Source organism: Panthera uncia (genome assembly GCF_023721935.1).
Source record: "Panthera uncia isolate 11264 chromosome A1 unlocalized genomic scaffold, Puncia_PCG_1.0 HiC_scaffold_16, whole genome shotgun sequence".
Taxonomy (NCBI): domain Eukaryota; kingdom Metazoa; phylum Chordata; class Mammalia; order Carnivora; family Felidae; genus Panthera; species Panthera uncia.
In genome coordinates this window covers 75,880,697-75,904,016 of record NW_026057576.1, presented here as the reverse complement: position 1 = coordinate 75,904,016, position 23,320 = coordinate 75,880,697, and the positions used below count along the sequence as shown (strand labels likewise).

At 42.4% G+C, this 23,320-nt stretch overlaps 1 protein-coding gene across 1 annotated transcript in view; it reads right to left on the bottom strand.

The window, feature by feature from the left end:
* The window catches only part of MYO16 (myosin XVI), a 458,605-nt gene that overhangs the window by 365,605 nt on the left and 69,680 nt on the right, over window positions 1-23,320 (bottom strand). Inside the window, exon 4 of the mRNA XM_049647209.1 lies at window positions 5,826-5,934. Within this exon, the coding sequence (XP_049503166.1) occupies window positions 5,826-5,934 (109 nt within the window). The remainder of the gene's footprint in view (window positions 1-5,825; window positions 5,935-23,320) is intronic.

The window sequence follows — 23,320 nt, the reverse complement described above, 5'->3', positions numbered from 1 at the left end:
AGGCTGGGTCGGCACAGGGGACCCAAGCACCAATGCCAGAGTGTTCCTTCTGGCCATGCCAGTCTGTGCCTGACCTCTCCGGGCTGACTTTGGGAAAGGTATGTAACCTCTCTGGTCTTCTGCATCCACGGTCACTCAGGGAATGATATATATCCCAAAGAAGTGCAGCTACACTCACTACTTACGAGATCTGTCCACGGGGCAGAGATCATTCAACCCGTTGCACATCTGCCTTCATTTTCCCCTTAGAGCCTGGAACCTCCGCCCCCTGGTCCAGCTCTCTCTCAAATCCCGGATGAACACTGGGTGTCAGGCTTCCTGGATTTTAGTGTCGTGTCTTCTATTACTACTAGTAATAATAGTAGTAATAAGTATAATATATTATATATTCCACATATATTATGCATATTTTATTAACATAATATAATAAGTATAAGAATATAATAGGTCTATTTTATACTAGTGCCAATGGGAACAGGTAACTCATCTTCTGCCTCAGTTCCTCCATCTGCAAAACGGGGCTGCTAGTTTTTGCTTCACCAATGGTTATGAGGACAAACGACAACACATCGAGCACCTAACACAGTATTCGGCTTGCTGAATCGAGCAAGTACTCGCTAGATGTGAGCTGTCCTTTATAGTCAGCCTTCTATTACATGGGCTGTACGCCATGCATTTGTTGTTTTTCTTTGCAATAAGGAGGCAGGCAAGACCCAAACAGAATAAAGCAAAATGCGCTATTTGAATAATGTGGTTTGTTTCAAATACTCTGTCCAAAGCAAACCCATTTCACTAGGAGGATGGGAGGGGGGAACCAATTACCAGCTTTGAAATTTACACACGCCATTTCAGAAGAACTAATAGATTTCCCTAAGAGTTGCTTTGAGGTTTGTTAAGAACCAACTAAAACTATCACTCTATTCTCATTTTTAGGATTGTCGAATTTGACGTGTGAGTTAATTTTGGAAAATACTATTTCTCAAATGTCAGTGTTCAATTTTGCATACTGAAGTCGAAGAATCTGATGGCTACGTTATTCTAAGTTCTATAACATTGCAGTGTTTACTGGAGTGGTACGTATCTTTTAGAGAATCATTTGCACACATCATTAAAACTGAGCTGTAAAAGAATAGAGCTCAGTGATAAAAGACACATTAAAGCAGATTAGAGATCACTCATTTACCACATGTCATGAGAAAACAATCTATTTCAGCCACTGTTGTGAAGGTATCAGAGGGGAATATTATGATATTGTATCTTATTATTTTCAAACTTCATTCTGAGTCAAATATGATACCACGTAAGATGCGATTTTAGATTTTTTATATATGTTCAGGAAACAAGCAGAAGTCTATTTTCAGCAAGACAATGGAACAGAAATTCCCTCTCTTCTTGCTCAAAAGTCTTAAGCTACTCCAGGAAAAATATAACCAACAGACCATAATAAGCCTATTTTATAATGGATAATAGTCCAACCTTGTCTTTTTTAAAAGAAATTAAGTTTTATTTTCATCCTGTTCTCTGAAAAAAAAAAAAAAAAAAAAACTAATACAGGTCCTGATTGGATTTATTATTTTGACAGGAATTCATTAATTTTTTTTCAAAATGAACACATTTAGGAAATATTTAGGAAACAAGAAAAACATCATTTGCTTGAAATTTACAAGTTATTACATGTGATACTAATTACTATTGCCTGAGTACATTTGATAACATCAGGTGATATGTAAAACTGAAATCACATTGACACATCAAGTCAGTCTAAACCCTATCTTAACTTTCCTTAACTGTCTCTCTCAAGACAATATTGGTTTTTTTGTAACAATTCAACTTTTCTTTTTCTCCATTACCCATTTTGTATTGGGGGTAGTCTGTCACTCTGATGTGACCCGCCCCGTGACTATAGCACATCATTTTCTTAGTTTCTAGAATTGGAACTAAGGATGCTCTGAGCAAGCAAATAAAGGGAGATTATTGTAGAAAAAAGAAACAAACATGCTCAAGCCAAAAGGCTGTTATAACCCTCTACCCCATCCCTTCCATCAGTCCTACCAGATGCACAACGTAGGACCGTCCCCAGCAAACTGGGATACACTCCCACCTTGACGATGGGTGATTCTGAAGAGGGTGGTGCAGGATTGGCATTTCAAATTAATTTCACTAAGTGGAAGAAATATACAAGGTCACTATGGACTGAATAATCAGGGAGTCTCTAAAGGAATTATCAGGAATACTACTCAGCGGTGAAAACGAATGAAATGTTGCCATTTGCAACAACATGGATGGAACTAGAGGGTATGATGCTAACTGAAATAAGTCGGAGAAAGATAAATATGTGATTTCACTCATATGTGGAATTTAAGAAAACACAACAGATGAACACAGGGGAAGGGAAGGAAAAATAAGATAAAAACAGAGAGGGAGGCAAAGCATAAGAGACTCTTAAACACAGAGAACAAATGAAGGTTGCTGGAAGGGAGGTGGGTTGGGGGCTAAATGAGGGATGGGCATTAAGGAGGACACTTGTTGAGATGAGCACTGGGTGTTACATGGAAGTGATGAATCACTGGGTTCTACTCCTGAATCCAATACTACACTGCATGTTAACTTACTTGATTTTAAATTAAAAAAAAAGAAAAGAAAAGAAAAGAATAATCAGGGAAGGCTAAGCCAGTTTCTCAGGCTGTTTCCACAACAGAAAGCCTAGGGTTTTAACGAAGGCAGCAACGGCACAATGGGTGAGGGATGCAGACATATTAGGGGGATGTCAAGGAAGGAGAATCTATAAAATTTGGTGACAATTCGATGTGAGGGATTTAGGAAAAGAGAAGTGACATTCAGATACTTGGATTCCTGGCCGTAAAGGTAAAATGGACTCTTGGTAGGGCATGAAACTTCCATATTGGGCATGTTATCCCAAACCGCCTGATATCCAAGGCAAGATACTTAAGAACAGTGCACACGACAAGGCAGAAGTTCTTCTAAGAGATTTGAGCCACAGGAGTAATCTTGGGAGCAGGCAAGCTGTCACAACACAAGGAACAGGGAGAGATGAACCAGAGAACATTCTGGCATCTGCCTGTGCAGTCACACTTCCAAAGGAAGTAAGTGGGAGCTCAAAGAGAATGGAGGACGGTATGGAATGATCACTGCAGGTGAGCGAGGTTTCGCGGGAGAGTGTGATGGAAGTCAAGGGAACACTACAGGGCAATGAGGGAACACAGACAGGAGAACGGAAGGGTGATCAGCCAATAGAGAGCCAAGCAGGCAATGGCCATCTTTGGAAGGACATTTCCAGCAGGGGCAGAGGCTGAACTTCAGTGGGCTAAGGAGAGGAGATTAGGAGCTCAGGAGAATAAGTGTGAGCTTTTTTTTCTAAAGGATGAATTTCGAAGGAAGGAGAAAGGGCATGCACAGCAAAGTGAAAAGATTCCATGTATATATCTTTACCCATGCATCTGTCCTGGACCACCTTGTGCCTCCCCCCGTCCCCCCTGCAGTGCTTTCTTCCCTCGCTCGATCATTTTGCAATCGGTTGCCTTCTCTGAAAGCCAACTGGCTCGCCTCGCTCTGCCGATCCAATATGCATCAAGTCCTCAACCAGCCCTCCGTGGCTGTCTCGTTTTCCAGCCCAGGAAGCCCAGGCGGTGAGCTGAGGTTAATTGCTGTGCCCGGGTGTATGCTGTATGTCGGTGGTGACAGTACAATTAGAACCTGTGACCAGCGATTTGCCATGTAATCAACTTCCTCACAACCTCGCCTGCCTCCTGCCACACGCGTCCTGATGGGACAGCGTGCTAAGTACTCAGCCTGGAAACTGTATGGTGCGCAGAGAATATTCGAGGATGACAGCCGCCTGGTTCTGAGAATGTGGTTCTGAAACACTGAGCGCCAAACGGTAATACGCATCGAGTCAGGGAATCTTAGAAATGTCTAAGGATGTCAGCCCACACTGTCATGGCAGATAACCCTGAAAGCACGCCAGCGAGGAGGCCAGAGAATAAATCAAATGAGTGTGGCAGCTGACACAGACATGTAGGAGGGACCCAGGCAGAATAGGAGCACACCGTGCACGAGGCGAGGGAGGGGCAGACGGTTGTGAGGCACAGGCCAGCACACCAGCAGTGACAAATGGAAAACAGAATTAAAAATTTAGGGATATTAAGTTGAATCTGTTCCAGCAAACATGTATTTTACACACTGATTGTGACAGCCATCGTCGTGACAGATTTTCTCCTAACCATCGAGAATCTGTGCCTCCCTCTCTTTCTTTGCCCTCAGTCATGTTCAAAATCACTTATTTTTCTTTGCATAAGATAGATAATACTGCCTTTGTAAATATCAAATTTTCTTATCAAACAAAATCCTTGAATGAGTGGGAAAGGTTTTTAAGTCAAGTTAGTTCTTTTGCAAATAAAGGTAACTTCATTTCAGTTTTCAAAGAGAACTATTTACTGCCGTGGCTATTAGAAACTCAGAGTAAGGAAGGAAGAAATCTGCTAATAGAAGTGGCTCAGCTAATAATACAACTGAGCTGTTTGTGCAAATTCAGAAGCGTGCATGGTGAAGTCCAAGTTTCACAAAGGCCGAAACAATGAACTTCACAGCAGTGGGGTGTGCAAACATAACTTCAAGTCTCAATCCCTTTAGCAATAATGGAACCTGTCCCCAGCAAGTTGCCGCTGACAAGAGGTTCAGAGATCTGAATGTGACCCTCACATAAGGAGCAGATACAAGGAGTGAGGGAGGTGCCTCCATCACCCCGGCCGGGACTCGGTGACCTTCCGTAGGACAGCTGGGCTCACGGCTCACATTGTCCCTAATGAAGATAACAGTACTTAACCCACTCTCAGAATTCATGAGATTACTTTTTTAAGAACCCCTGGCCGTGAAGTGCTAATTATTATTATTATTCTAAGCCATCCTCAGAATAAACCTTTTGATACGAGAGATCTGGAGGAGGCAAAGAGCACAGGGAAAAAAGAGGCAGATGTGAGGGCTTTTCTTAGAATCGAGAAGGACAGAGTGACAAGCACTGTGTGGCTCTTAAAACTTTTAAACTTCTCTGACAAAAGATCATACTTGAAGGGTCTGGAATTTCTTTGTTGTTATTTATACCTAAACAAAAAGAGGGGGCGGGGAAGTGGCAAACTTCTTCAGTCGCGTACCATATCGGGCTCAGGATTTCAAACACCTCCCACTTTGCCAATGCTGAACTTGCTCATGAAATTATACGTTTAGTCTGTGCAATTAAATATTCTTTGGGAGGGAATCTATCTGGGAGCTCTACTCATCTTTTCAGGCTAGCAACATGACCAGGGCGCTTCCTTCTGACATTTGTGTTTCCACGTGTCACCAACAGTGGATGCTGTGCAAGCTGCTCTTGACTTAAGTCCTCCCTCACTGGCACTCACGAGGACTACCCGCTCCTAAGAGAATACACTTCAGATGACCTCGCTCTCGTTAACTCAGAATTCAGTTATGCTGGTTCACTTCCCTTGCCCTCCCAGTGGAGAATAGATTATAATTACAAACCCAGTCCCACTAATTATGGACTTTAGATGCTTGTTAAAATGTTCCTTCATTCTTGGCCTCTAGATTTCTGCTGCCTTGCAAAACTGCCTTGACTCAACCAACGAGGCATCGCGGGGGGAACAATGAAATTCTATATAGAGAAAAAATACTTCATTTTACACAATCTAGGGAAACCACATCGATCTGAAATCGTGTGTGCGTGCCTAAAAAATAGATAAAATATACATTTGTAATTCTACCACACTGTCTTTAAATCTATCTCTCTATAGTTTTTCACAGCAACTGCCTACCATTTTCATCCAGATAGGTCAACAGGATGGAACTAGATTCTGTCCCTTCCATGGCATAATCCAAGGGGATATTTCCATTAACATCCTGGAGAAGGACATTGGCTCCAGCCTGTAAGCGAAAAAGAACAAATATAACATTATGTATACTGGTAACAAAGAAAGCGGGTTTCACTTCTGCATTAATTGGGAAACAGATCCAGAAAAGTCTGTCTTAGATAAAACCCTGTAGAAGCATGTGGGACACTGTAATTACTTTTTAAGACAAATGTAATAAATACTTTGTGAGAAACTCCAACAGGCTAAGAATGTTCAACTGACGTTGGCAAGGCCTTAGCCCTGGCTTCTTCCTCCCACCCCTCTTGCTACACCCAAGATATCCGATCCTTGCTGTGGAAACAACCGCACCTCTGCGTTGGTTGCCTCAATTCTAACAGAGCAGAAGGTCCCCATGCCTTTGGAGGGTCTCCACAGAGAACTCTTCCGTGAACTTTGATCTTCCCCCCAAACTATCCTATAAGCTCTTCAAGCACTTTGCTCTCTACAGAAAGTCATCGGAGAGCTGTTCTCACACTACCATGTTTTAATAAAGGCCTGGGCTAGTGGCTTCTGGTTGTTTTTCTTTTCTCTTTACAGAAACTATTTTTTTTAAAAAGCACAATCTGTAGATATTAATTAAATATATTAAATATGGCCATTACATAGCTTTTTGCTTCAAAGCATCCTTCATCAAGCACCTCTGAGGATGCATGTTTCCCTCCCGCCCATCCCAGCTTAAACACAATGACGGTTTTACTTTTCCTTTTCTCCAAGGACATGGCACAAGCACATACCACTGACCAAGGGATGAGTTCACTGAACTCAGGCCAGACGAATGAATGTCTTCCCCTATTCTTTTTACTGAATACAAGTCTGTGACGCCATATGTATAAAGTTCATATACTGTCCAAGTTCACGTTACATAAAAAGGTATATAACATTCATAATCTTATATACTACAATGTGGGATTTTGCCCTCTGTGATTCTAGATGTATATTCAATAAACAACCTTCCTATACATTACCAAGTCCGCACAGGTTTTCCAAAGGGCTGCTCTAGAGACATTGTAAAGACGGAAGTAAACATAGGCCAAAGTGGCAAAATAGTGTACCTCTTAATATCTGCCCTGAATAAACTATGCCACTCACCTCACCATCTTGAGTGTGCCACGTTATATTTTCTGTGACCACATGAAGATACTCCTCTATTTGAACAAATTAAGTTATATATTTCAGATTTTCACTTTGGTAAGGAAGCATGTGCTTTTAAGGTCCTGAAAACTTCAAACTAAGTCTTCGTAGTGCCTTTAATATTTTTAGTTATTCAGAGTTTGAAAAGAAATTATTCAAGGCAACATTGTTCAGTAGACTTTGCTAATGATTCCTTTCCTTTAGTGGCCAACCAGGAGAATAAGATTTTGCATACCTACCCAAAGATCAATTGTTAAAGAGCCAATTAAGAGAGAACTACAGGGTCTCATTATTGATTTCAATACAAATAGGCAGAAGTAAATCTAGTTATTCTCTTTTCCCAATGCATAAATGTTTCTGATATAACCTTATCTACGCCAAACATCTGGACGCAAGGCAACAGCGAATATACGTATCATCGTGTATCGTCAATAACAACAGAAATAAGTAGGACACAACCTGGTGCTGAGGGAGACTGTGCACTTCGAGAGAATACGTTCTACTCTACAAGAAGTAATGAGGCTCTTTCAAAACAAGTCTGAAGGTGACCTCTGATGCTGAATATAGTCGCGGGGCTCGTTCGCTTCAATTCCCACCCACTTGTCACTCAGCAGTCTGCATCGCTGAACTCTCAGGGGTTCCCTGTACAGAAGCCCATCTTCCCGGGGGGCAGGAACTTCCCTCATCAAAGATCGGAGTTTAGTCCCCATTATCTGCACCCCCTCTCCCAACCTGCCTCAGTGCCTGGCACATACAAGGCACTGAAAAAAGATTGAGTGAAACAAACTGAAAAATAAGGAGCCAAAAACCGAACTTAAGCTAATTATTACAAATTAAGGCAGAGAACTATAATTTTTAGCTAAATTCTTTTTAACTAAATTTCCTGACCTTTATTTTCAAGGGCGCATGAATAAAATTACAAAATCACTATAGGCATACTTAAATTTCCTGCCTTCACTCTTTTTTTTTCAATGTATGAAATTTATTGTCAAATGGGTTTCCATACAACACCCAGTGCTCATCCCAAAAGGTGCCCTCCTCAGTATCCATCACCCACCCTCCCCTCCCTCCCACCCCCCATCAACCCTCAGTTTGTTTTCAGTTTTTAAGAGTCTCTTATGCTTTGGCTCTCTCCCACTCTAACCTCTTTTTTTTTCCCCTCCCCCATGGGTTTCTGTTAAGTTTCTCAGGATCCACATAAGAGTGAAAACATATGGTATCAGTCTTTCTCTGTATGGCTTATTTCACTTAGCGTAACACTCTCCAGTTCCATCCACATTGCTACAAAGGGCCATATTTCATTCTTTCTCATTGCCACGTAGTACTCCATTGTGTATATAAACCACGATTTCTTTATCCATTCATCAGTTGATGGACATTTAGGCTCTTTCCATAATTTGGCTATTGTTGAGAGTGCTGCTATAAACATTGGGGTACAAGTGCCCCTATGCATCAGTACTCCTGTATCCCTTGGGTAAATTCCTAGCAGTGCTATTGCTGGGTCATAGGGTAGGTCTATTTTTAATTTTCTGAGGAACCTCCACACTGTTTTCCAGAGTGGCTGCACCAATTTGCATTCCCACCAACAGTGCAAGAGGGTTCCCGTTTCTCCACATCCTCTCCAGCATCTATAGTCTCCTGATTTGTTCATTTTGGCCACTCTGACTGACGTGAGGTGATATCTGAGCGTGGTTTTGATTTGTATTTCCCTGATGAGGAGCGACGTTGAGCATCTTTTCATGTACCTGTTGGCCATCCGGATGTCTTCTTTAGAGAAGTGTCTATTCATGTTTTCTGCCCATTTCTTCACTGGCTCATTGTTTTTCGGGTGTGGAGTTTGGTGAGCTCTTTATAGATTTTGGATACTAGCCCTTTGTCCAATATGTCATTTGCAAATATCTTTTCCCATTCCGTTGGTTGCCTTTTAGTTTTGTTGGTTGTTTCCTTTGCTGTGCAGAAGCTTTTTATCTTCATAAGGTCCCAGTAGTTCATTTTTGCTTTTAATTCCCTTGCCTTTGGGGATGTGTTGAGTAAAAGACTGCTACGGCTGAGGTCAGAGAGGTCTTTTCCTGCTTTCTCCTCTAGGGTTTTGATGGTTTCCTGTCTCACATTCAGGTCCTTTATCCATTTTGAGTTTATTTTTGTGAATGGTGTGAGAAAGTGGTCTACTTTCAACCTTCTGCATGTTGCTGTCCAGTTCTCCCAGCACCATTTGTTAAAGAGACTGTCTTTTTTCCATTGGATGTTCTTTCCTGCTTTGTCAAAGATGAGTTGGCCATACATTTGTGGGTCTAGTTCTGGGGTTTCTATTCTATTCCATTGGTCTATGTGTCTGTTTTTGTGCCAATACCATGCTGTCTTGATGATAACAGCTTTGTAGTAGAGGCTGAAGTCTGGGATTGTGATGCCTCCTGCTTTGGTCTTCTTCTTCAAAATTACTTTGGCTATTCGGGGCCTTTTGTGGTTCCATAGGAATTTTAGGATTTCTTGTTCTAGTTTTGAGAAGAATGCTGGTGCAATTTTGATTGGGATTGCATTGAATGTGTAGATAGCTTTGGGCAGTATTGACATTTTGACAATATTTATTCTTCCAATCCATGAGCATGGAATGTCTTTCCATTTCTTTATATCTTCTTCAATTACCTTCATAAGCTTTCTATAGTTTTCAGCATACAGATCTTTTACATCTTTGGTTAGATTTATTCGTAGGTATTTTATGCTTCTTGGTGCAATTGTGAATGGGATCCCATTCACAGCTGCCTTCACTCTTTTAGATGGACGTTTGTGACTTCCTTCCTTCCTTCCTCCCTCTCCCTCTCCCTCTTTCCCTCCCTCTCTCTCCCTTTCTCCTTCTCTCTTTCTCCTCTTCCCTCTCATTCTTCCCTCCTCTTCTTCTTTCTAACACTGGACAGTGTGAGCGCCCCACCTGCATCAGGGGTCCTGATGCTGGGTATATCTTGAATTACACTTCTGAAATCTTACCTCTGTTTTAAAAAAAAAAAAAAAACAAGAACAGGGAAAAAAAACCCACCATTGAGAAGATTCATGACTGGTTATTACTCTTAGTGTGAATGGCTCAAGTGTTAATGTGCACTTTTAGTTGTTAATGGATCCCACTGGAACTGAAGGGTGAGGGCTTGCAAAATAGGACTTCTCAAAATGTCAGAGACTTGCCACTATACCATCAGGATGGTCTAATGTCCAGAAAACAGAAAGGGAAGTGAGGTTGGGAATTAGCAACATTTATAAGGTATTGTGTTAGTACTTGTTTTTCTTAAAAAATACTTTGAGCCACTCAGTAATATAGAATGAACTTTTCTCAGTTTTGCAAAGTGAGAGCCATTAAGTGATTCAATAAAAGTATCAGTCTGACATTGTCCATTTTTAATATGGAAATTTCAAAACACATGTATTCTAAAATATATATTTTTTTCTCTTCTGGACATGATATTCCTCAATGCTTTTTAGAAATGTTCCTTTTACATTTCAAGTTTCATTCCACTGATGCTGAATCCACCAAGTGGTTTTTCAGCTAGGAGGATAAAAGCCGGGGAAAAGTGCTCATGAACTGGTGCACATATTAATTACAGTGTTTCCGTGGATACGGGGCTCACTATTTTCAGTACAGAACGTGGGTAACAACAGCAAACTTTAATTGCCCCACGTGTTGGTGTGTGTATCCCACTGTAAGCACACTCTTTTATTTCAGGGCATGAGAAGCAGGACGAGGGGAAGGTGTTAGACTAGATTTTCAAATACAGGACAAAGAATGCCCAAGGTTGGGGGTGCCTGGGTGGCTCAGTCGGTTGGGCGTCCGACTTTGGCTCAGGTCACGGACTCGCGGTTTGTGGGTTTGAGCCCCGCGTCGGGCTCTGTGCTGACAGCTCGGAGCCTGGAGCCTGCTTCGGATTCTGTGTCTTCACCTCTCTCTGTCCCTCCCATACTCATGCTCTGTCTCTCAATAATAAATAAACGTTAAAAAAAAATGCCTGAGGCGGCACTCGTTCTATTATACAAGAACAACAGCCTTAGCCATCACCACACATTTTCTAAAGCTTAAACAATATTTTTAAATAACCGAATGCTGTACTTTATAAAAACATACGGCTTAGGAGACGGCTGCGTTAAAAGGCTGGTGAGAGCGAGACTAGATGGAAGAGATAGATACTTTCTCGTTTATATTCGGTGCCCATGAACACCCTAAGTCCCGGGGCGTGTGTGCATGTGCGTGTGCGTGCGTGTGAAGCATCTTTCTAGTTTTACATTCCTACGCCTAATCACCAGATGTCAGATTTCTTATCCTGACGGTAGTTATTATCCTTTAATGAAAGAAGGCATTCCAAATTAAGAAAAACGTGCATCAGTGGGAACAGCTCAACCAAGATGTTATATTCGTGCGATATAGACTGTGAGGCAAGTCCTTTGGTTTGGTTTTGAGACCATCAGTCATAAGGTGATTGGTTTCCATCGGGCAAGTGAAAGCAGTCGATGTTATCTATGCCAAAGCCCACTCCTCACATACTTTCTGCAGGTGCGGCCTGAACAGTTCCCACAGGGAGCCCTGAGGACATTTTCTCTAAGGAAGGCCACCCCACCTCCAATTGTCCTCACCTATGTCCCTAGAGTATTGGAAATGGAACTCAAATACATCAACCCCCCACCCCTCCTCCCAGACAGGAATCTCACCTCTTGCCTATCAGATAACCTATGAACGCTTAAGTGTACCTTTCTTGTAAGCAACATTTTCCTGGTTTGCTTTCTGTAACAATTTAATGTCAGTGAATATACTTGCCAATTCGTTCATTGAGTAGTGATTCTCTAACACATGAATACTGAAATTGATGGCATCTGAATATTTGCTTAATTGGCTTCAGCAAATACCACTTTTTATACGCCAACACTTTCTGGCAACTTTTTATCTTGGTATAATTTCAAATTCAGTTAAAGCTGCAAGAGTAATGCCAAGAAACCCTGTGTACCTGTTATGAGTTGAATTGCATCCCCCTACCAAGAAATGTGGACGTCCCAGGGGCCTAGTACCTGTGAATGTGGACTCATGTGGAAACAGGACGGGTGCAGATGTCATCAGGTGAGTTAAGAGGAGGCCATGTTGGAGTAAGTAGTGGGACAAGTATTCTTATAGGGAGAGGGGCTTCGGGGACGCACACACACAGAGAGAAGGCAGCCAGGTGAAGACAGAGGCAGATATGGGGGGCGATGCAGCCACCAGCCAAGGACCAGCAGGTGCCCCCTGGAAGTGGACCAGATGAGGAAGGAACCTCTCCTGTAGGTTTCAGAGGGGGCGCGGCTTTGCGGACCTTGACTCCAGCCTCCAGAACTGTGGAATGACCAACTTCTGTTGCTTTAAGCCCCCACACCAGTTTGTGGTAGTTTATTACGACAACCCCAGGAAACTAATACTCTGCCCTCTACCCAAATTCGCCAATGTATACTTTCCTCCTACTTTTGCACTATTTTCCCCAAATCTCTTAAAAGTGAGTCAACAGGCACCACACATCCCTTTACCTCTAATATTTTAGTGTATATTTCATTAGAATAAGGATAAGTCTCATGCATACAAGTTATCAAAATCAGAAAATTTAGCATTACTAACTACTATTACCTAAACCACCCTGCACACCCAAATTGGCGTTACCTTTTCAAACTGTATTGTTGACCGCTATTTCCCCAGCCCGGGAGGTAACCCACGATCCCCCGGCACAGATACTTGTCCTTTTTCTTTAGTTCCACCCAATTTGGGACACCTCTTCAGTCTTCTCAAGACCTTCTCTCATATGTGTTACGAGGTTTTTGGCAGGGAAACCAGAGAGGGGATAGCATATTCTTCCCATCATACCCTATCAGATGGCACAGGATGTCCCTTGGTCCCATCAGTGATGAAGTGAACCTTGATCACTGGCAGGGGTGAGGTTTGCCAGGTGTTTTCAGGGCAGAACTGAAACTAGGAACCCATGTGTGCATGCCCATATCGACAGACACATGAATGCCTGAATACAGGTCTTCCTTACAAGAGAATACCAACTCACCCAGGCAGACGGCATGTCAAGGTTAGAATCCGGCATTCGTTAGAGTAATAACTGATTTCAATGGGAGTCAGTAAGGGATGGTAACACTACATTCCTGCGTGCCGGAAAGGCAGACATTTGAACGAAACCTTGATGAGGAACAGAATATTTACACAGTCTTCAAATATCCTGCCACAAAATATTCCACTTACATATAAAAATGTTGGCATCTAACCTGATAGGAAAAATAGAAAATTCTGTGAGTGAATGTTTTGTGCTTTTGAATTGCAGATGGGTTCTCTTCTTTCTATAGAAACTTCTGCATTATGTGCTAGCAGGATAAGATGAAGGCTGTCCCAGAGGAATGTATAATGTGCAAGCAATTATTTTGGGTCACAGCACATGATTGATATTAGGAGTTTGCAAACGTTCAGTTTAAGGATACGGGGAACTGTATGGTGAGATCACCCCAACTTTTTCTCAAGACTTCAAGGGCCTGTGTCATCCAGACCCCAACCCCTTAAACGTCCAAATATTCTGAATTCACTCGACCAAAAATACTGTGTTTGGGAAGCGCGACAATATTCACTGCTGAACTATTCATGGAGTCTCATATTAACTGAACAATAAAAGTTGCTATCCAACAAGAAATGCACATTCAAAACAAAGAAACACAGATTTAGATAAGAACAAACCCCTAAAAGGGGTTTCTGAAATAGAAGAAGTCTATAAATTTTTAATGACGTATTTCCGCTATCTTGCATTCATTGAGATGGTAAGTTTAGTGACACTATTCAAAAATGGAAAGTGGTGAGGCGCCTGGGTGGCTCAGCCACCCAGCTTCTGGGCATCTGACTTAGGCTCAGGTCATGATCTCATAGTTCATGGGTTTGGGCCTCACATCGGGCTCTATGCTGACAGTTCAGAACCTGGATCCCGCTTCAGATTCTGTATCTCTCTCTTTCTCTACCCCTCCCCTGCTCGTGCCCTGTCTCTCTCTGTCTCTCAATAAATAAATGTTAAAAAAAATTTAATGATAGTGGAGTATCAGCCTTCAGAGAGCTGCAAAACAGGGACACATCTGTCAAGGAGTGTTTGAGTGAGAGGTAGCAGGAAACAGGAGAAGGGGAGGGAAGTTCTCCTGGTGTCACAGAAGCCACGCTCTGAGTGCTGGGTTACTGCTCACCGATTTCAGGACCGAGGACAAAACACCTAATTCTGTCCATCAGCTTGCAAGGTGGAGCCAACTCTTACTACTTAATGTAGATGCCAGTTAACCTCGGTATAAATGTATGCAGTACCCAGCACAGTGCTGACCTACAGCAGCCACTCAATAAACTGTACCTGCACTAATAAACGTAATCAAAAGAGAAAGAATATCTTATTAAATACAACATTTGTGGGATGCCTTGGTGGCTCAACTGGTTAAGCGTTCGACTTCAGCTCAGGTCATGATCTTGAAGTTCTTGAGTTCGAGCCCTGCGTGGGGCTCTGTGCTGACAGCTCAGAGCCTGGAGCCTGCTTCGGATTCTGTGTCTCCCTCTCTCTCTGCTCCTCCCCCGCTCATGCTCTTTCTCTCAAAAAAAAAAAAAAAAAAAAAGAGTTGGTATTCTCAGGTTGCTTGGGTGGCTCGGATGAGCGTCCGACTTCAGCTCAGGTCATGATCTCGTGGTTTGTGGGTTCGAGCCCCACGTCGGGCTCTGTGCTGACGGCTCAGAGCCTGAAGCCTGCTTCAGATTCTGTGTCTCCCTCTCTCTCTGCTCTTCCCCTGCTCATGCTCTGTCTCTCTCTCTCTCAAAAATAAATAAACATTAATTTTTTTTTAATTTTTAAAAGTACAGTATTTGTAAAACCACCATGAGCTAGAGTCTAATACGTCACCCACCCATCTCTGCGTGCAGTATTTGGCGGGGCCCTGAATGCAAGCTCCAAACAGCATGGCAGAATGCAGTGGCTGAAGGAGAGAAGGAAGGGCAGTTCAGCCCCAGCTCCTTGAAATGCTGAGGATGGTAGTTCTGGTTTGATTCCTTCCCTTCTTCCCCTCACTCTTACCATACGATACATTTGACAAAGGCAGCAATGAGGAAGCAAAATAATTTCAAAGGCAAGAAATGGTTCTAAAGCTCCATGCCCAGACTATGCAGCCCAACGGTGGTAAAAGCTTCAAGTATAGCATCTGAGGCAAACCAGAAAAAATGCCAGAATGCCCTCTCTTATGACCGTTACTGACAAAAAGGCAATGTGCCCTGAGGTATATGGGAACTCTTTGCAAATCTGTTCCTTAAAGAGAACCCACATGGAACAAAATACTTTGGTGAAAGATTGAGTAGAAACTTACAGGTACTTCTGAAAGAGATCTCCAAAAAATCAGACCGCTTCGCTTATTTCCAGGTAACTTACCACTTAGTTTCTCTGAAAGTCTGTCTTCCAGCCAGTGGCCCCGCAAAGCACAACAGACCCTTCACTATTGCTTACGAGCAATTATTTGCAAACGAAAAGAAAACTTCCTCACAATTCTGCCCTGTCTTCAAGGACAAACTCCAAAGAACTGCTAAAGCTTCAAACAAATCAGAGCAAAGATAGCAAACCATTTTTATAAAAAGATAAGCAAAACTGTAAGAGTCCCCCCAAAATGAAACTTAACATCACTGAACAAAAAGAATAACAGATACTGATCCAAAGGGCAATCTAATGCAAACAGGAATAAGAAGCACATGTTCTCATGAAACACCTACTCTCTATGCCCTGCATCATTTTACATTTATCATTGTTGTTGGATTGGGAAATCGAGCAGAGATGCTATTTTATGAGGTACGTTCAGCAAGCAACGCCTCTCCTTCTGAAATATTCATGCCACCGAAGGAAACAGGTGAAGAAACTGTTAAACCTCAAAACCTCAACACATTCAATTGCCATCTCTCTTCCCAAAACTCAGCTGAGACATCATCGTTGAAAGCCCTGTGGCAGCCAGGAAGGAGGATGTCAGGTGGGGTGTGCACCAGCAGAAACCTGTAACAGAGCGGATTACGCCGGATGACCACCAATGAACGAGGCCGAGAAGGAAGAACCCATCGTCTTGCCACAGGACATCCCTCCTGTACTTGAGTCGGACCAACCAAGGGACCGTGGGGCTTCTATCCGCCCACAATCACGAGAACTTAGGGAACTGAATCAGAAGATTCATGCATCTCTGGTCTCAAGCAAAGACTTTCCCATGGGTTCCCACTGTTTAAGCAGAGAGAGAAAACTAAAAGCATTTAACTTTCTCCAGATGCTAGAATGTTGGCAGATAATGCAGGAGGCGATACCATCCGGGAATCCATTCATTCATTAGGAACTATGTATTAAGCCTTTATTATAATTAAAATGTACTTTGATTTTTAAATGATGGTAAATCTTTATGGTAATAAAAATCTCAAAACCTGTATTACAACCATTTAAAATTTTATAACAGTTGAGATGATATTGGAACACATTTTTACAGCTCCCACTGTAAGCATTCTGAGGTCAATAATTATTACGCTGGGAGCACATAAATGTTTATTGTGGCCCTGCTGTCATGCGAAGTTACCAACCATGTCAAGAAAACAAAACATGTAAGAAAGAAAGGGTAATTGTAAAATGCCAAGTAAACGGGTGTGGATGGCATTTACAGTCACGCTGGAGAAGTCTGTACACGTTTCCACATATGACAGCACTTTAAAGGGACACAGGGGAGGACGGGCACCTAGCAGCGGGCAGACCTGTTAGGGCCTGGGTCTGTGGCACCAAGAGCTGAATCCCCATCTGCCAGACAAAAGATGAAAAGCCAAAGTGTAGCGATATAAACATAGTTATTTAACGCGAAATAGATATTGCCATGATCGTGAATAATAGTGTTGTAAAAACAGAGAAAGTAATGAAAATTTGGATAAGATGTCTAAAATAGGAGAATACTTGGGGCGCCTGGGTGGCTTCATCAGTTAAACATCCGATTTTAGCTTAGGCCATGATCGCAAGGTTCATGGGATCAAACCCCACATCGGGCTCTGTGTTGGAAGTGCAGAGCCTGCCTGGAATTCTCTCTCTCTCCCTCTCTCTCTCTCTCTCTGCCCCTCCCCGGCTTGTTCTCTCTCTCTCTCTGTCAAAGATAAATCAACATTAAAAATAAAATAAAATAGGGGCACCTGGGTGGCTCAATCGGTTAAGCGTCTGACTTCTGCTCAGGTCATGATCTCACGGTTAGTGAGTTCAAGCCCTGCATCAAGCTCCGTGCTGACAGCTCAGAGCCTGGAGCCTGCTTTGGATTCTGTGTCTCCCTCTCTCTCTGCCCCTCCCCTGCTCATGCTTTGTCTCTCTCTCTCTCTCTCTCTCTCTCTCTCTCTCAAAAATAAGTAAAAACATTACAAATAAAATAAAATAGGGGCACCTGGGTGGCTCAATCAGTTGAGTGTCTGACTTCGGCTCAGGTCATGATCTCACAGTTCGTGGGTTGGAGCCCCGCATCAGGCTCTGTGCTGACAGCTCAGAGCCTGGAGCCTGTTTCAGATTCTGCGTCTCCCTCTCCCTCTTCCCCTCCCCCACTTGCGCTGTGTCTCCTTCTGTCTCAAAAATAAATAAAATTTTTTAAAAATTAAAAAAATAATAAAATAAAAAATAAAGGAGGAGAATACTTAAATAAGGACATTTATATGACACAACTGCGTATTACTAAACCACCATGTAGAAGAAAATTTTAGGACCCGGGGATGTGCAGAAAGAGTATATAAAAAGAAAAGCTACCAATACATACATGTACACATCATATCAGGTAAATTCTGTGTAAATTCTGAGATGTGGGGAGGGGAGACACAGAGGACAGAACACTTCAAAACATACTCAGTGATTAGCTCTATGCGATGGAATTATTAGTGATTTTTAATTTTCTTCCTTACATGTATGGGTTTCCTTCAATTTTCTACAATAAATGTGTGACATTTATATTGAGAAAAGTATTCTTCAAAATAAACAATGAACAACACTCTGAAACAAGATGAAAACACAGGGCTGTTCTCTTGGGTCCCAGATGAGTTTCAAATCTACTGAAGTCAAAGGTGAGGAGTAAAACTTTAGACAAGTCAGTGATTATCTGGCAAGCAAACCTGAGTAACGTTTGAATCTATGAGTGGCCACAATATAATTAAAGGTCAACCATCCAATTAAAAGATACAATTTCATAAGCAACCACGGTGAATGAGTGTTTCCGAGAAAAAGCTGAGACAAGAAATCATGGATTCCACGTTAGTAAAGAGCCCCCTATGGTGAGGGTAAATTGAACATAATTTGAAGGTATTGTGCAATTCACTTATATTACGTGTCCTACTAAGCCACTCATTTATTTCCCTTCATATCATGGTTTTGTGTGAACCACACACTATTCATTGACAAAGACCTTGCACGAAATGAGGCAGTGTCTTTCTACCTCACTGATTTTCATTTAATTATTATCTAATACCAGTCAGTGTTCCCTGCTTTTTAAAAGGCTTATTTTCACTGAGATATCACCTCACACAAGTCAGAGTGGCTAAAATGAACAAATCAGGAGACTATAGATGCTGCAGAAGATGTGGAGAAATGGGAACCCTCTTGCCCTGTTGGTGGGAATGCAAATTGGTGCAGCTGCTCTGGAAAACAGTGTGGAGGTTCCTCAAACAGTTAAAAATAGACCTACCCTATGACCCAGCAATAGCACTGCTAGGAATTTACCCAAGGGATACAGGAGTGGTGATGCATAGGGGCACTTGTACCCCAATATTTATAGCAGCACTTTCAACAATGGCCAAATTATGCAAAGAGCCTAAATGTCCATCAACTGACGAATGGATAAAGAAGATGTGGTTTATATACACAATGGAATACTACTTGGCAATGAGAAAGAATGAAATCTGGCCATTTGCAGCAACGTGGATGGAACTGGAGGGTATTATGCTAAGTGAAAGAAGTCAGGCAGAGAAAGACAGATACCATATGTTTTCACTCTTATGTGGATCGTAAGAAGCTTAACAGAAGACCATGGGGGAGGGGAAGGGGAAAAAAAAGTTACAGAGAGGGAGGAAGGCACACCATAAGAGACTCTTAAAAACCGAGAATAAACTGAGGGTTGATGGGGGGTGTGAGGGAGGGGAGGGTGGTGATGGGCATTGAGGAGGGCACCTGTTGGGATGAGCACTGGTTGTTGTATGGAAACCAATCTGACAATAAATTTCACTAAAAAAATAAATACATAAAATAAAAGGCTTATTTTGTTCATCCGAACACTCCATACTTTGCTCGGAGGAAATACAGCCTTTTCTGGTTTTGTTTAGCGGCAAACTGTGAATATGGACAATTGATATTTTCTGTCCCTAAATACCTTGCGTTAATGGTCCTCACGTGTGATTTATCTCTGGTGCCTTATAGTATCAGCTCCTCTCTTTTTCTTTCTTTAGTCTAGCATATTCTATTGCAGTTTTAATGTTCCACGCTGCGATATTTATACACATACGAAAGGGAAACGACACAGAGTGTATATGTCCTTGCATTTGAGCTTGGGACACAATTTGAAACTTTCCTAGCATTTACTTCCCCATGTTTGAATGACTAGCTTCTCCCATTAATTCCCACTCCGCCATCCACAAGGAAACTCTCCAGCCATGTTTCCCCTGGACACTCACGACAGCACCAGCTTCTGGTTTGCCTTCTAAATCTGGCTCCTCTCTTCCCCTTTTCTCTGCAGCCTCCTGTTTCTCTAACAGTCTTTTAATTGGTATACTTTGGACCATCTTTCAAATGTTCTTTCACTTTTTTTCATTTCTTTTTATTTAAAAAATTGTTTTAATGTTTATTTATTTTTGAGAGAAACAGAGACGAATGCAAGTGGGTTAGGGGGAGAAAGAGAGAGGGAGACACAGAATCCGAAGCAGGCTCCAGGCTCCGAGCCGTCAGCACAGAGCCCGACGCAGGGCTCGAACTCACGAGCTGTGAGATCATGACCTGAGCCGAAGTTGGACGCTCAACCGACTGAGCCACCCAGGCACTCTAAATGTTCTTTCATTTTGACGGGGTGACCTGATTTACTCGAGGGCTTCTGTTCCCATGTGTGTAGATGAGACTCTATCGAGTTCCAGAAACAATGCCTCCTGGACGTCCCCTGGTGGGTCTTCCATGGATTCTGACCTTGACATGTTCAAAAAGGAACGCATAGCCCTCCCACAGAAAACTTTTTTTCTCTGATGGGTCTTTGCACCACCCCTTCCAATTTCCCAAACACAGATGGCTTGGAGTCATTTTTAAATTCCCTCTCCTTCTTTGATGTTAAACGACCCACATTACTACTGATTTCACCTTCAAAATATGCCATCAGTATTTCCTTCACTCTCATCACCACATCCTAAGCCCAGAGTGACTCATCAGCATTTCAGGTCATGTTCTTGCACAGGCATTGCTTCCACTGAGGGGCCTCTTCTGTCTTAGTCCACGTGTGCGCAGGGCCACAGGGGTGAGGGCCACACACAGCCTACTTACCCCATCCCAACCCTCACCGGAAGCTGAGATTTGATGTGAGGCACGCATAAAAATATTGATGTAAATATATTAATATGTATACACTAAGAAACAAATTAGTGTTTATGCTCACTCTCACCTTCTCTCCTACACAGTATCCACGTTTAAAGCCAAAGACCCTTTGGTTGCTCTGTTGCTCATGTATCCTTAGGAGTAAGCCTAGCACACAGTACACAGCGGACCCTCAATAAAAAATGTATTTAATGAATGAATGAATGAATGCACATAATTCGCCAGAGATATTTTTAAAAATAGTGTTTCCATTTTTATCCTGAGTTTGAGGAGAAGACTCCCTCGCAACTTATTGAGAATGGTTTTTTTTTGTTCTAAAATATCATCAGAATTCATACTAATTCAGTGCGAGAAGAAGCAGGTGAATCTGACGGCCGTAGGAAGGGTGAAACCCGTCAGGATTCAAAGATCCCTGAGCAGATCCATCAATGGCGTTGTGCCAGGTGGAGAGGTGGCTTCCTCTCCAAACCCAGCCCCAGACCCCTGGGACAGTTCAAATAAGTCTTTCGATGAGATGATGTGACAAGGTCCCTGCCAGACTCTGCAATCCCATAACCCTATTCCATGTTTTGAGGTCTCTTTCGCATCTTCATAGCTGCAGTTCTCAGATGAGGGTGCAGAAGTGGTATAAAAATTATAAGGCAAAGAAGCTACCTTCAAGGTATTTACAGTTTATTTAAAGGGTCCAGTTAAATTTACGAAATAATCCCCATCCTCATCAAAGCCCAAGAAAGGCAGTAGATACAGAAGCGTGGCAGAAATGGGACGGACATGAATTTTGGAAACAAACCCCAGGTGGATCCTCACCTGGTTGTGTCGCTGGCTGTGTAAACCCCGGGCAATGACGTCATTAAGACCGACTGTCATCTGACTCGGAGAGGAGACGGAAGTGAAGTCTCTTAAACTATTCTATTGTTGAGAATTTCTCGTTATCAGCGACCTTCCAATTAACTCTCCCCAATCTCAGACTGATGTTCTCAGAGTTCTGTCCCTGCACATTTTCACTGCCGACTAAACTCTGCTCAGAGGAGGTAACAGAGGTGAGGGCACTGGATCCTGGTGGAACTAGCCCCTCACACATCGATGTCCTTTCTCCTCTCCAGCTTCACTGAGGAGCTTCTGCGACTTTTACCTGCATTTCATGGCACAGTATGTTTTTAAGAGATGTCTCCAAGGTGTCACAGTCAAACGCATTTGGGGTCCCTGCAGAATCTCTATCTTAGAACTCCACACCGCCCCAGAGCGCTGTGAAGCCTCCACCTGCTGGACGGGTCACAGTGAGATGGGAAGCCCTGGGCCAAGTGCTTGGGGCACTACTGAGCTAGACTGAGTCCCAGGGACAGTCTGTAAGGACCTCATCAGGAGGCACCTGGACCAGGGATGCCCAAACCCTTTTCTTTAATGGTAACCCTTTTAGTTACCAGTTTCATTATTTAAGAATGGAGGCAGGTGGTAACTGTGTCCCCACGGATGAGGGCAGCAGGACAGGTGAGTGTCAGAACCAAGGATGTAATTCTAGAACCGATGTTTGCCGATTCTGAGAACCAGTCCGTGTGGAAAGCAGCACTCTGGCCTGGACCTACTCCTCACGGCCCCTAAGGGGAGGGCCCTGTGCTGCACAGGCTCACAGCTGTCATAGCTGTGTTGTCTTGTGCTTCCTGGAAACATTATTTTATTTCTGCCCCCAGCCTTAGAGTCATGTGGAAACTTCGATGAAACACTTCTCTTGCTTCTGTTAATACTTGCAGATTTATTCCCCTTCTACTTCTCTAGGCTGACAGAAAATACTGGATGGTGACTGGATTTTTCTGTGGCATTGTTTTGGCTTGGCTCCCTTCTTTTTTTTTTTTTTTTAACTTACTTTCTCAAGCCAAAAAAGTCATCTTATCTTTTATTATATTCCTTATTCCTATATACACTCCCACCTGACTCCTAGTCTGCCATGTTTTAAGCCGAAGTTTTTAGTAAAAGTCTTCAATTATTACAGAAAAGGGTGAAAGCACTTCTGTCTGCCAAATGGTTCCCACGCTAGGTTTTCTTGCATACTCTGCGTACCCCGGGCAGTCAGATGGAGCGAAATTCAAACGTGTCTTAGTTTTTCTACACTTTTCCCACATCACATCTTTCCTCCTCATTTTCCTTCTCAGTTGCCAGGTAAACGCAGATTGCTGATTTCTCCTAAATCTCAACTGGTCAAAGATTTAATAAACGGCATGAAATGACATGTGCCCACCAGACAAAATACCAAAAACACATGAATGATAGCAAACCAGGGGATAAAGTGTGTTTTCTGAGACACAGTGTGTTTTCTTACTCCCGCCCCATCTCCACAAAAACAACTAGTAGCTATTCAAGTTTTAACACAGAATCCTGAAATTCTGTTACATTATCTGCAAATTACACAATTCTTAAAGTTAAAACCTTCTTAGGTGTTAGGATTTTTTTTTTTAAACACAGACTACAATCACTAAGGGAACAGAGCCTACCAAGTCTTTCAAAGAGTGATTTCATTTGGCAAGTCCTAGCTCAAGCTTTCTGCATTAAATTTTATATATATATATAAACATATATACATATATACATATATATGATATCATAGAAAATTATAGATAGAAATTATATGTATTAGATATCAGAAAATTATAGATAGAAATTATATATATATTAGAT